Below are 13291 nucleotides of genomic sequence, written 5' to 3' on the forward strand. Positions count from 1 at the left end.
CCTGTGTGGTGTCATATTTAACATCAGATACGTGTAAGCGCAATAGACAGGAATGAACATGAAACTAATGTTTTCACAAGTCTGATCTTGTATGCTTCGAGCACTTGTTTTGAAAATATTTGACATCAGGAATGGAAATAAAATATATTATTGTATGTTTTACATAATATTTTAAAAATATATAATATTAATATTTAGCATCCGTTTATCATCATTACTTGACAGTGCTATTTTATTTATACTTTGTGTAAATATTTCATGTTTTATTGATTTAAACAACACATTTTTTTGCGGATAACATGACAATTATACGTTTTCATAATCAAGACTATTTAATTTTTTTACAACAGACTTCTTTATACCTTTGCAACTTGCGAGTGCAATCAGGAATTAAAACACAGATATAATTAACATAATATATTTATTTATAAAAATATTTTGGTTAGTATACATAATTCTTACAAACTAATATTAGTCCTTACAATTATGGATTACAAAAAGCTTATGCCTATTTAGGACACCAGTCATTCAAAATTACATATTTTTTTACCATGTACCTAGGTAGGTACTTACATCATAGATAGTAGGTATGGAGTTATAGTCATTGATTAAGTTTAGGTAGCTAATTACATATATTTTGCAACATTAATGAAGTTACAAGGTAAAAATGGATTGAAAAATACCTATTTATTACACATTACATAAAAATAGTTGCATTTCCCCAGGCTAAAGTTGACACTTTATCAAATAATAGCAATCGTTTGTCATCATTGCTTGAAAGTGCCACTTTATTTACATTTTGTGTGAATATTTCATGTTTTATTGACCTAAACAAAATATTTTTTTTGCGAATGACATTGCAGTTGTACAAAACACTTTTATAATCGGTCATTTTAAACTGCTTCGTAATACATTTTTTAGTACCTTTTGCCTTCTTTATAGTTTTATCTAACGTTTTAATACAATAAAGCTTTGAGCGCAGTCCAACGAACTCTTTAATGATTTTACCACCCATTTCGTCCTTAAATAGCCCTGGAATCTTTTTATTAATAATTGGTAACTCAAATTCGTTATTCGAATCATAGTTGCTGGTATCTAAGTATTTTAGGAAATGCATCTTGAAATCTTTATAAATGTCATTCGTTTCAACTTTATAAACCAGACTGTCTGTGTCAGTGTAGCACAATTGAATTCGGTTACCATAAAAAGGCTTTATAGTGGAATAGTGGAAATCGTACATGTGACTCTTAGACAATTCTAATACAGCAAACCCTATATATATTGGTTTGTTTAGAATAACACGCGAAGGCTTCATTTGGATTGCTACTAAATTATCAGAAAAGACAGACGCGCTATGAAAATAAGGGCTGGCTATTAATTTCTCAGCACAAGTTGTCTTTTTTGTTTTATTGTTCGAATCACACCACTTGTTTACTAATTTTACATCTATTCTTTGTTCATTATTTTCCAGCGTCTTCCCAAAAATACTATTGTTTAGTAATTTAAAAAAATCTTGTTCGAAGGTCGACTCTGCTTTCTGACGTAGCTGGGTGTTAAGATCAATATATTGCTTTAAAAAACAACTTTGTTTAAATTCTATAGCTCGATGGATTTTTTTCAACACTAAACCGTGCTGTAGACATTTTTTTAAATGTGCGTAATGAATAACGTACTGGTATTTATCATACAAATTTGGTATTAGTTTTTTATTATTACCGCCAGGTGGTAAGCATTTTTCAGGACAGAATGGGAAGTCATTGTGATCAATGTGCAAATGCCTAGGGTACATTAAATCAACTTCAAGAATATAACCTTTTTCCGCGGTATCACTAATATTTGTTAAATTCAATTGTAAATCATCTATTTCTTTTCTGTTCATAAATCTGAAATCGGAATAGGGTAGTGCCTGACACATGCTATACCCGTATAGATTGTTACAGTCTAAATAAATAATGAATGAATTTGGACTGGACGTATCATAAGAATCCAAATATTTATTATTAGCTTTGGCATGTCTTCTGGAACACATACAAACACCTCCGCGGATACCTTTTTGTATCATTCTAAAAATTTCAACATCACTAATTAATTCTAATTTAACTCCTGTTTTCAAAAGCATTGCATCAAACGATAGGCTTGGTGCTGTAAGATAAAATGCAGGATCGAGATTATAATATCGTTTACAAGTTTTTCTAAAACTTTCAAATATATCTGTTAGCAATAGAACGTCCGTTTTAAGATATAAATCTGTGTACATACCCATATTTTGAATATTAAATACTGACCAAACAGATTGAGCATGTTCATAGTCTTCGTCGGAAATTAATTCATTAGTCAAAGAGTTATAAAAATGATTTTTAGATGGCAAACATGTATCTTCATAACGTTCCCATTGAGACATATAGTCATATGGATACACTCCTTTTCGGGTTAACAAACTGAATTGTGTTTCAATAGGAAAATGTGATTTTAACTGTTGAAATTCTTGTATTTTCATTGTACTAGTTAACTTTTCTAAGCTAGTTCCCAAAAATTTGAAAGAATCTACAAACCGAACCTGAATGCTTTCCTTAGGGGAAATCGGAATAAATTTTGTAAAAGAAATATAGTTTTCTTTCGTTTTAGGTATCACTTTAAGAGATCCTGGAGCTTCTCCTAATTCTTTTATAAAAAGGTGACAGTCATAACCAGATAAATTATGAAAAAATACTGGTATAAATGATGGTACTTTGTATTGTATGTTACAATAACTATGAGCTGCGCCGCGATATTTACCAGTCAAGTGACAATGATCACGGACTTTGTCACCGAACAAAAAGTGCTCACAAATATGACATGTTGCTGCATTTTCAAAGTCATGAGCATGATCATCAGTAAAAATAATAGGAACGTTACTTTTTAAAATACCATAAATTTTTTGTGCATCGTTATAAATAGATTTAACAAATTTAGATACACAATCCAAACCGCGATACGAAACGTAACGATTATGGCTGTCAGCTAATGTGCACGTTATATGATATGCGAAGGCTATAGGTACATGTCGCTGACGTGTTACAGTACTCGCAGTTGTTGGATCAGGGTCACAAGATTGGTACCTTTCCAGCATTGTTTCAAAGTCAGCGTATATAACAAATGGAACAGTTTGCTTTCTATTATAATTTTCAAACTGTATGAATGAGCCCTTTGGAGGCAGCACAGTGGCAATTCCTCCACAACTGTGCGAACTAAGATCATCACATGAATCAAAAAACATTAAACATTCCTCACAAAAGTACAATTTACTGTGATGTTTCGTTATTTGATTCTTAACAAGTCGCGGTAAATCTTTAATGAGGCAGTAATGTGACAGATTGTCATTTTGTAAATAAAGTAAATGGATCACCTTTTTATTATTCAAGGATTTTGGTTTGTAAAGCGGTCCTACCACGGTATTATTTTTTAAACCATAAATATAAATACAAATTTCGGGGTTATTTACTTCAAACTGCGCTATGTCAGAGAAACTCAATGGGAAAGACAAACCTTCTATGTTTAACACGTTTCTGAAATGTGGGTACGATAAAACTCTTTCAGGATGAGATTTAGCTGGATATAAAGCAGCAACTACTGACCACAAAAAGCAATATTCGTCATTATTATGAATATTAACACACGCTCTTTTTGATTTAATTGCTGCCGGTAACTCAATAAAACCGGAGCCGCGCAAAGGTTGATATTTGTTAATGTTAATTTCCAAATGAGAACTACTTAATAAAGTCCAACCACTATCACGGTCTTGGAATTCTTCAATCTTTTTCTTTAAAGTATTTTCAACTTGAGATATCAAAGTGACATAATCATAATTCTGATAAAGACTGAAATTTTTCGTACAAAATGATTTCATCTCCTGAGACTCGTTTTTAACCAATAAAAACAAAGCAAAATATTCAAAGTTTACTTTCAAACAAGTATGTTCTTTAAGAGACATATCTATTAACATTTGAATTTTATCCTGAATATTATTTAAAAATGATTCTAAAGAACAATTTTCAAACGAATCGGTAATTCTATAAGAAGCTATACGATTACGAAATGCAGAATGTATAATTTCAACGCCTTCGCAAAAATGTGAAATATTTTTATTTTTATGATCGTTACTGCGTAAATGACCTACCCAGTGATTGCGCTCAACAGATGTGTTACAAACAGTACAGAAAGGCATTTTATTATTATGCTAATTACCTTGTACTTTAAAGTTAGAACAAGCTATAAATTACTGAAGATGCTGCTATGTGTTAATATAAGACAGCAAAAGGTACAAAAATAAAGTATAAGTTAAGTATAAGTAGAAAGAAATTATTTATTTAGGTAAAAAGCAATATATCCAAAACACATTAGGTATACACAATAGGGACTATGATGTAAGAGACTGGTGTCGAAACTATAATTAAATATAAAAAATGTGTGAAAATGACATTTTCAATTACAATTTAAATATAAAAAAAAATTAAATTCATTAAATTTTCAATGATAATATTAATATAAAAAATTATTTTATATTAATATTATCACTATAAAAGATGGGCTCCGAGTTATCAAACAGCTCATGAGCCCGTCTCATAAATATTTGTAAGGCGTCCCACGTCGAGGAGCCTCTATTAAGTTGCAGTTTCAGTGCAACCGACGCCTTCTTCCACCGATCCTCTCTAGGAGTGGAAGCGGCGTCAGCCTTATGGTACACCTTCACCTCTACGTAGAAGTCCCCCGTTAGGTCAGCTGTCCGCCGAACTTTCCCGTTGGCGACGCGGCTGACGAGGGACGATCCAAGGTCTCCGCACGATGTCGCTGGGAGAAGCTTGTCGTTCTCTAGACCGAAGAGGTCCGAGCTGTGATGTTTGTATTTACTGAAACAAAATAAAACATTTTATTTATAATTATTACGATAATAATACCTTCAAAGTTGACGGCACGGTTGGCGCAGTGGTCGAGCGATCGACTGCTGCATTGCGTGTCGCGGTTCGATTCCCGCACGGAACAAATATTTGTATAATCTACAGATAGTTGTTCGGGGTCTAGGTGTGTGTGTGCATGTGAGATTTATGTCTGTAAACGCACCCACGATACAGAAGAAATTCCTAAATATGACCAACTAAACGTGATGTATGAAAGATATCGTATCTAACATTTATGATAGTGCTCTCTGCGTTACTGAACTAGAGTTTAGTTTCGATTTGTGAATAAAACTCTAATGGACATAACATACACGACAAGTAAGTAATAAAGTCAAAAATTACCTTGATGTTGATTCCGAAGGCGTGGTGCCGCTCCCAGAAGATTTGCGCTTCGATGCCTTTTTCTTCGGCTGCACGTTTTTCGAAGCCTCGGTTACTGCTGAGCACCCCGGCAGCGACTGGTATTCAACTTCGGAGTCAGACCTGCAATCGAACACAAAGGTTATTTTTTATAAAACAATTATGATGTAAAGAACGCACTGAAATATCTAACCTTCTTAATTAAATTAATTTTGAGTAGTACTTACTTACATTTTATGAAGAGAGATTCACGTAATTATAACGTAAGGTAGACAGCGATGAGCACTTGGAAATACTGGAGCAAATGTAATTTTTGGATACAATCCATCGGTTTATATTCATAAAAAAATACAATTTCAGCAAAATTTACCTAATCACAAAATTAATCCTTAAATAATATGTATTACAGTTGTATTACCAATTTATGTCACTTACGTCCAATTAAATCGTATTGCTTGCATACCAATACTGTCAAATTGCAATTTTATCGTGAGAAATGAAATATAAAACCACCAACGCCGACAAAGGTGGAACCGATAGCTACTTACCTGGCTGTCGCTAATCATTATAGGTATGATAATAAAATTATGTAAGTTTGTTTGTTTAATAAACGCTAATATAAAACTTCATATGACATTATACGAATATTTCAAAAAAAAAATATTACAATTATCCTCAAAATTGGTGTAAAGTAACCCCCTGCTAGAACTTTTTAATAAAACATTTCATGTAACGAAAGTCGCGGTAAAAATTTAGTTTACAACAATTTTGTAGTTTAACTCAAAATTAAAATAAAATAACTACTAATTTTTATAAAACATTTCATGTAACGAAAGTCGCGTTAAAAATTTAGTTTACAACCATGTTGTAGTATAACTCAAAATTAAAATAAAATAACCAAACTACTAGAACATTTTTTTTTTTAAACATTTCATAATATGAAATTATGAAATGAAATTCACGTCAAAAATTTTGATAACAATAATGCTACAGCTTAACTTAAAATTGAAATAAAATAATCAAATCAAACTACTAGAACATTTTTTATAAAACATTAAATTCATGTAATTGGAATTCGAATAAAAAAAACGCTATTCAATTCAATAGGTAATGATATGATTAAGAATATCTTATAAACAATTCCTTAACTAGAACTGACAACTGGTTATTATTATTATTAACCATTTATTTCAGACATAATCCATATAAGTGTCAATTAAATTTTTTTTGATCATGGAGAATTCTAATAAAATACTAATTTGAATTATAGCCGCAACATACACAGCGGTCCTCTTTCTTGTAATATGATTGCTTAACATATTTATGGAAATTACCCACACTCACACCGCATGCTATAAAGTTCTTACACTGCAAGTTATTTCATAATCCAATTCTGCAGTTTTGCAGATGTTAAGAGCCCATTTACACTTACTCATCGACTGCATAATAAAATCGTTTCCGACTTCATCGACAAGCGGTTTATGATATAGTACGTCGCACCGGCTGACCGCCCCGCCGCGCCGTCGCGTCGAATGGCTCATGTACCGTTTTGTCGGCGGCAAGTGTAAAAGCACCATAATCTATTTCAACGCTCAGAGTTCAGATGGCCATTATGTCTTATTTCTTAAAGTGTGAAGTGTGTGTCGTCTGTATGAATGAATTAAATTAAAATTTGGATGTCCTTGAGCCAATCTGGTCACAGAAAATAGAATGTGTGTGTGCCTATGAGTATACGCTATTTCTTATTTTTGTGGAGAGACATGAGACAATCTGTCCCAAATTTTAGTTTAATATATACGGTATCCTAAAGTTCAGATGTCCTCGAGCCAATCTGGTCACAGAAAACGGAGTATGTGTAACCTGTAGTGATGCACAATCTCTAACTTTGTGGAGAGACATGAGACAATCTGTCCTGAATTTTAGGCTAGCGATTCATACAGCGAAATACCTTATTTGTTAACGTGTAAGTAAAGTGTGTGTCGTCTGTATGAATGAATTAAATTAAAATTTGGATGTTCTTGAGCCAATCTGGTCACAGAAAATAGAATGTGTGTGTGCCTATGAGTATACGCTATTTCTTATTTTTGTGGAGAGACATGAGACAATCTGTCCCAAATTTTAGTTTAATATATACGGTATCCTAAAGTTCAGATGTCCTCGAGCCAATCTGGTCACAGAAAACGGAGTATGTGTAACCTGTAGCGATGCACAATCTCTTACTTTGTGGAGAGACATGAGACAATCTGTCCTGAATTTTAGGCTAGCGGTTCATACAGCGAAATACCTTGTTTGTTAACGTGTAAGTAAAGTGTGTGTGAACTGAAATAGTGGAATGGCGCCCAATCCGTTTGCTGATCGAACAAGGTAATCCATTTATATTATTGGGCATTCTAATCCACCGAGAGCGACGGAGGCGAACGGAGTGAGCCGTAGGAACGGAAGGTGGATTAGAATGCCCAATAATATCCTACTGGCGTCTAGTCTAACCGGATGTAGCTGAGTACCAGTATTTTACAAGGAGCGACCGCCTGTCTGACTTCCTCAACTTAGTTACCCGGGCAACCCAACACCCTTAGGTCAGACGGATTGTAGGACTTACTGGCTTCGGTCTACCCGTAACGACTGCCAAAGATGTTCAATGACAGCCGGCACCTACAGTTTATCGTGCTCTACAAAACACAGTCGTTGGTGTCCAAAATATATTAAGAAAGTACATACAAACTTAGAAAAGTTGCATTGGTACTTGCCTGACCTGGAATCGAACTTATACATGAGAGATTGGATTATTAGAGACCTTTACCCACTAGGCCACTACGACTTCAATTTTTACATTTAGATAATTTCATTTGAACGAAGAAAATGTCTTTCAAATTTTTTATTCATTTATACATACTTTTTGCACAATGTACAACGGCGGTCATAACGCCTTAGGCGTTCTCTGCCAGTCTACCTTATGTACCGTATTTTGGGCTGCGGGATTGTTCGAAAGAGTTACCGCTGCCCTGGTACACAAAAGGCCTACGAAGGAACATGATGGGTTCTAGTCAGTAAGAGTCTGACACTTTCTCACGCTGCTAACCCACAGCGGAAGGAGTCACTTGATAATTTCCCTTCAAAAAAGGTACCGTATTTTCTAGATCATTCGAGTCCGTATTTTACACATTTATCAGTGTATGATAGATAATTTCGCATATATATAGAATACACGTTTATTTCCAATTCAGTGGTCTGTCTGTGGTGAGCGACGCACAGTGCTGTGAAATACTTAAGCCTTTTTTTTTTAATATCGCCAATGTAAAATAAAATATCTTTAAAATATGCCCGCTGTCGATCCAGTAAGTTCCTTCATTTCTCTATTTAGGCTTACACAAAGTAAACTTCAGTTTTCTTTGAACAACTGTTTCTAAGAAACATATGTTTTCACCTTCACAAACGGACGGTAGGTTTGGCAGCCGTAACGGATAGTCAGTAGCCAATAAGTGTGACAACAGTCTAAGCTAGGGGTATTGGGTTGCCCTGGTAACTGGGTTGAGATCAGATAGGCAGTCGCTCCATATGGCACACTGGTACTCAGCTAAATCCGGTTAGACTGGAAGCCGACCCCAACATAGTTGGGAAAAAGCTCGGCAGATGCTGACGAACTGATACTTTTCTCACAGTATTTACCTTTACCATAATTGTAAAGATCTGTTTCTGAATATATTGATCCAGTCTTTTTTTTTCAGTCTGTGAAATGCTTGCTCAAAATGCCGGACGGCGTTTATGGGGGCAAAACAATAATTTTAAAGGGCAGTATACCTTCAAACGCTATAAGGTAAGTCTTTCATTATTTGTCACCTACCAATGTTCAATGTTCCAATGTTCTCCTTCTCCTAGACGATTATCGGCTACGGCGGCTGTTCTCATGTAAGGAGATTAGCCAACTGCGCAGAACATATCATAGCACACAAGCATTTGCGCAGACACAGGTGCACTCACTATTCCTTCACTCTCATAGCGCGATGGGACGGCAATCCGACACCACCGGAGAGAGATCAGGCGCAGGACCGACATTTACGTGCTCTCCGATACACGGGTGTATCAATCACCAACTTCCAGGCTCCGGGCTGCTATGTGAGTCTTCAGAGCAATTTTGGCCCGACTCGGGAATCGAACCCGAGACCTCGTGCTCAGCAGCCGCACTTGCGACAGCTAGACCAACAAGGCGGTGTTCAGATAGGCAGATGATGACTATAGATAGATTCTTTTAAACTCTTTACAGATTCTCAATAAATCTTCAATGCGGTCCCAGCATCAGCATCACGGATAGAGAAGACATTGCCTTCCACTTGAACCCGAGGTTCAACAACAATACGGTGGTCCTTAATTGCTTCGAAAACAACCAGTGGGGTCTCGAGGAATCCTTCGGAGGCATGCCATTCTCAAAGGGTACCTTCGAGTTGGAAATCGAGTGTGACGAATCGGCTTTTAAGGTAAAATCAAAATCGTATATTCAAACTAGGCTGCAAAACAGCACTTTTTGAACTTCTGTTACTGTTGCTGTTACAGCCTTTTTATCGTCCCACTGCTGGGCTGCGGCCTCCTCTCACACGGAAAAGGATTGAGCATTAATCACCACGCTTGCTCAATGCGGGTTGGTGGTTTCAGACTTTACAGTCCAGGTTTCCTCAAGATGTTTTCCTTCACCTTTTTATCAGCCATTGGTGTCCAAGATATACTTAGAAATTACATACAAACTTAGAAAAGTTGCATTGGTACTTGCCTAACCTGGAATCGAACCCGCGCCCTCAAACTTGAGAGGTTGGTTCTTTGCCCAGTAGGCCACCACGACTTCTGATAGAAGATTTCTGAACTTCAGATAGTCACAAAAGTCAGGGCTTAAAACGCTTACTCTTCACCACTTCCTACGTGTTATTGCTGGGAAGAAGTGGCGCAAGAAACTCTCTAACCATGTCTGTCTGCGGGTTAGAAGAACCTTTCAACAATGTTTTATATATAAGTTTGTTTATACATATATTAGTTTAATCATATTATTGTGTGATGCTTCTAAGTATATCTTAAGACACCAATGACTGTGTTTCGGATGGCACGTTAAACTGTAGGTCCCGGCTGTCATTGAACATCCTTGGTAGTCGTCACGGGTAGTCAGAAGCCAGTAAGTCGGACGCCAGTCTAACCAAGGGACAGGGTAACCAAGGGTATTGGGTAGCCCGGGTAACTGGGTTGAGGGGGTCAGATAGGTCAGTCGCTCCTTGTGGCACACTGGTACTCAGCTTCATCCGGTTAGACTGGAAGCCGACCCCAACATAGTTTGGGAAAATGGCTCGGGGATTATTGTGTGGTTTACTTTCACAGACTCTTTAATCATATTACTTTTGTGTCCATACAGGTGAACGTTCAAGGTAAACGCTTCTGCGATTTCGCTCACCGCGTGCCGTACACCCGGGTAAAGGCTCTCACAGTGGACGGCGATGTCAACATTACGACATATGAACTTCTACCTAAAAAGGAGGAAGTTGATATGTCAAAGACTTCTCAGGTCCAAGATCCAGAAGAATCTATTCCGACTACTGTCAAAAATAATGTTTGAAAACCGCAATAAAGCATTTTTATCCACTCTTGATTGTATTTTTATTGGCTACAGAAATACCTATCATCATCCTCCGAGCCTTTTTCCCAATCATGTTGGGGTCGGCTTCCAGTCTAACCGGATTCAGCTGAGTACCAGTGCTTTACAAGAAGCGACTGCCTATCTGACCTCCTCAACCCAGTTATCCGGGCAACCCGATACCCCTTGGTTAGACTGGTGTCAGACTTACTGGCTTCTGACTACCCGTAACGACTGCCAAGGATGTTCAATGACAGCCGGGACCTACAGTTTAACGTGCCATCCGAAACACAGCCAATGGTGTCTAAGATATACTTAGAAAGTACATACAGACTTAGAAAAGTTGCATTGGTACTTGCCTGACCTGGGATCGAACCCGCGCCCTCATACTTGAGAGATTGGTCCTTTACCCACTAGGCCACCACGACTTTTTTACCTATCATCTATACTAATATTATAAAAAGGACCGATTTTAAATATTCTTTCACCATTAGAAAGCTATATTATGTGCGAGTAACATAGGCTATATTTTATCCCGGTGCGGGCAGTAGCTCCCACGGCACGCGGGTGAAACCGCGGGAAAACGGCTAGTCCTAACTAATATTATAAATGTGAAAGTAACTCTGTCTGTCTGTCTTTCTGTCTGCCTGTCTTTCTGTCTGCCTGTCTTTCTGTCTGTCTGTCTTTCTGTCTGTCTGTCTTTTCTTCACGCCTAAACTATTGGACTGATTTGTGTATTTAGTACAGACATAGTCTGGAACTTGAGAAAGGACATAGGATAGTTTTTATTACAAAGAAATATAAAAATAAAAAATTATTCCGGACATATAGCGCCATCTATTTATATTTCTATAAAATTTGCCGGGTGCCACTATTCCACGCGAACGAAGTCGCGAGCAAAAGCTAGTTTTTTAATAATTTCGAATACTTAGAGCTAGAAGGGAAATCATAAAAAAGTCTATTTGTATTATCATGTAATTGCAAATAATAGGTATTGACGTTAATGGGTAAAATTTAATTTAAATATCTAGGTACATATATACCTGGATATGCCTCCACATGTTATTTTATAGCTTTGATAACATTGTTAATTCTTAGTAAGTTAATTGTTATTGTGAAATAAAAAAAAATTGCCTTTTGAAATATAAAACAAAAAAAATCTTTATCTTTTAATCACAAAACTAAATGTTACATAAAACGAAGCCAGGTGGCGAAACGGTGTTCGCCGGGTTTGCTAGTATCCCTAATAATCCCTACTAATATTATAAATGCGAAAGTAACTCTGTCTGTCTGTCTGTTACGCTTTCACGTCTAAACCACTGAACTGATTTTAATAAAAGAACAATGTCAGGTTTCGGCCCAATCAACTTTTAAAACTAAATTCTCACGGACACAAAGTTCTTTACTACAACGAATATAACGAAAATGAAGATGATGTTTATGAGTATGGTGAAAACGAATAAAACTATTCAATTACTATATATTTTTTTGTTTAATTTACTCTGTAAAAATAAATAACCTCCAATTTACAATGTCTGAATAATTTGGTTTTGAGAAGTTCAATGCAAAAGTGGAAAACATAGAAAAGCTTCTGACATTAAACTACACAAAAAACTGTAAGAATTTTCACTGTACATGAAATATTTTTATTGAGCCTAAGTTACTATGGACGTCTGACATTGTTCTTTGGTACAGAGATAGAGTTGACCTTGAGAAAGAATATAGATAGTTTTTATCCCGGACTTTTGAATAATTCTCTTGTAAACGCGATATAACTGATCTCTACGCGGGCAAAGCCGCGGGCAGAAGCTAGTAAACAATATTTTCTAAAAACCGACAATGTTCATTATCTCTCGAGCCTTTTCCCAACTATGTTGGGGTCGGCTTCCAGTCTAACCGGATGTAGCTGAGTACCAGTGCTTTACAAGGAGCGACTGCCTATCTGACCTCCTTAACCCAGTTACCCGGGCTACCGGTAAGTCACATAGCCAGCGTGACTTCATAATTTCATTTGAAAGAATTAATAATTTTTAAAATATATAAGTGTATGATTGATTGATGGAGAACAAAATGACTAGCGGAGGTGCAATAACGGAAAATCGCCTAAGAAGGTAGCGCGACAAAATGCGAGTATTAGGGGGACGACGATACTGATTTCGCTTTAATGCGAATTCTTTGGACCCGACCTTTTTTTAGGGTTCCGTACCCAAAGAGTAAAACGGGACCATATTGTTTTCGCTCCTGTGCCTGTCGCTCCGTCCGTCCGTCTGTCACCAGGCTGTGTCTCATGAACCGTGATAGTTAGAGAGTTGAAATTTTCACAGACGATGTATTTCTGTTGCCGCTATAACGACAAATGAAAACTAGAATAAAATAAATATTTCGGGGG

The 13291-nt window shown here is 36.3% G+C and overlaps 3 protein-coding genes across 6 annotated transcripts in view; 1 reads left to right on the forward strand and 2 right to left on the reverse strand.

The window, feature by feature from the left end:
* The window catches only part of LOC124644336 (probable tyrosyl-DNA phosphodiesterase), a 48252-nt gene that overhangs the window by 20324 nt on the left and 14637 nt on the right, over nt 1-13291 (reverse strand). The window lies entirely within an intron of this gene.
* On the reverse strand, nt 405-6218 carry LOC124644335. 3 transcript variants are annotated; one of them, XM_047183644.1, is made up of 3 exons: nt 5526-6218; nt 5277-5417; nt 405-4886 (listed from the first exon to the last, which is right to left on the reverse strand). In XM_047183644.1, coding segments are annotated over exons 1-3 (498 nt in total). In that variant the 5' UTR covers nt 5528-6218; the 3' UTR covers nt 405-4531. The 3 variants fall into 3 exon arrangements, with proteins under 3 accessions (XP_047039600.1, XP_047039598.1, XP_047039599.1); XM_047183642.1 differs by having other exon boundaries at nt 5526-6211; XM_047183643.1 differs by having other exon boundaries at nt 5522-6211.
* Nucleotides 8925-10902, forward strand: LOC124644338 (galectin-5-like). The gene is made up of 3 exons (XM_047183647.1): nt 8925-9108; nt 9556-9766; nt 10684-10902. Exons 1-3 carry the CDS (start codon nt 9041-9043, stop codon nt 10882-10884), a joined length of 480 nt encoding a protein of 159 aa, XP_047039603.1. The 5' UTR covers nt 8925-9040; the 3' UTR covers nt 10885-10902.

The sequence above is a fragment of the Helicoverpa zea genome, chromosome 29 (genome assembly GCF_022581195.2).
Source record: "Helicoverpa zea isolate HzStark_Cry1AcR chromosome 29, ilHelZeax1.1, whole genome shotgun sequence".
NCBI lineage: Eukaryota > Metazoa > Arthropoda > Insecta > Lepidoptera > Noctuidae > Helicoverpa > Helicoverpa zea.

Bases quoted from the DNA above. Each gene is read 5' to 3' on its own strand.
- LOC124644335 (XM_047183642.1), bottom strand. From the start codon at position 4,204: ATGCCTTTCTGTACTGTTTGTAACACATCTGTTGAGCGCAATCACTGG.
- LOC124644338 (XM_047183647.1), top strand. From the start codon at position 9,041: ATGCCGGACGGCGTTTATGGGGGCAAAACAATAATTTTAAAGGGCAGT. The intron at 9,109-9,555 runs GTAAGTCTTTCA...AACTCTTTACAG, and splicing joins ATACCTTCAAACGCTATAAG to ATTCTCAATAAATCTTCAAT. The intron at 9,767-10,683 runs GTAAAATCAAAA...GTGTCCATACAG, and splicing joins GTGACGAATCGGCTTTTAAG to GTGAACGTTCAAGGTAAACG.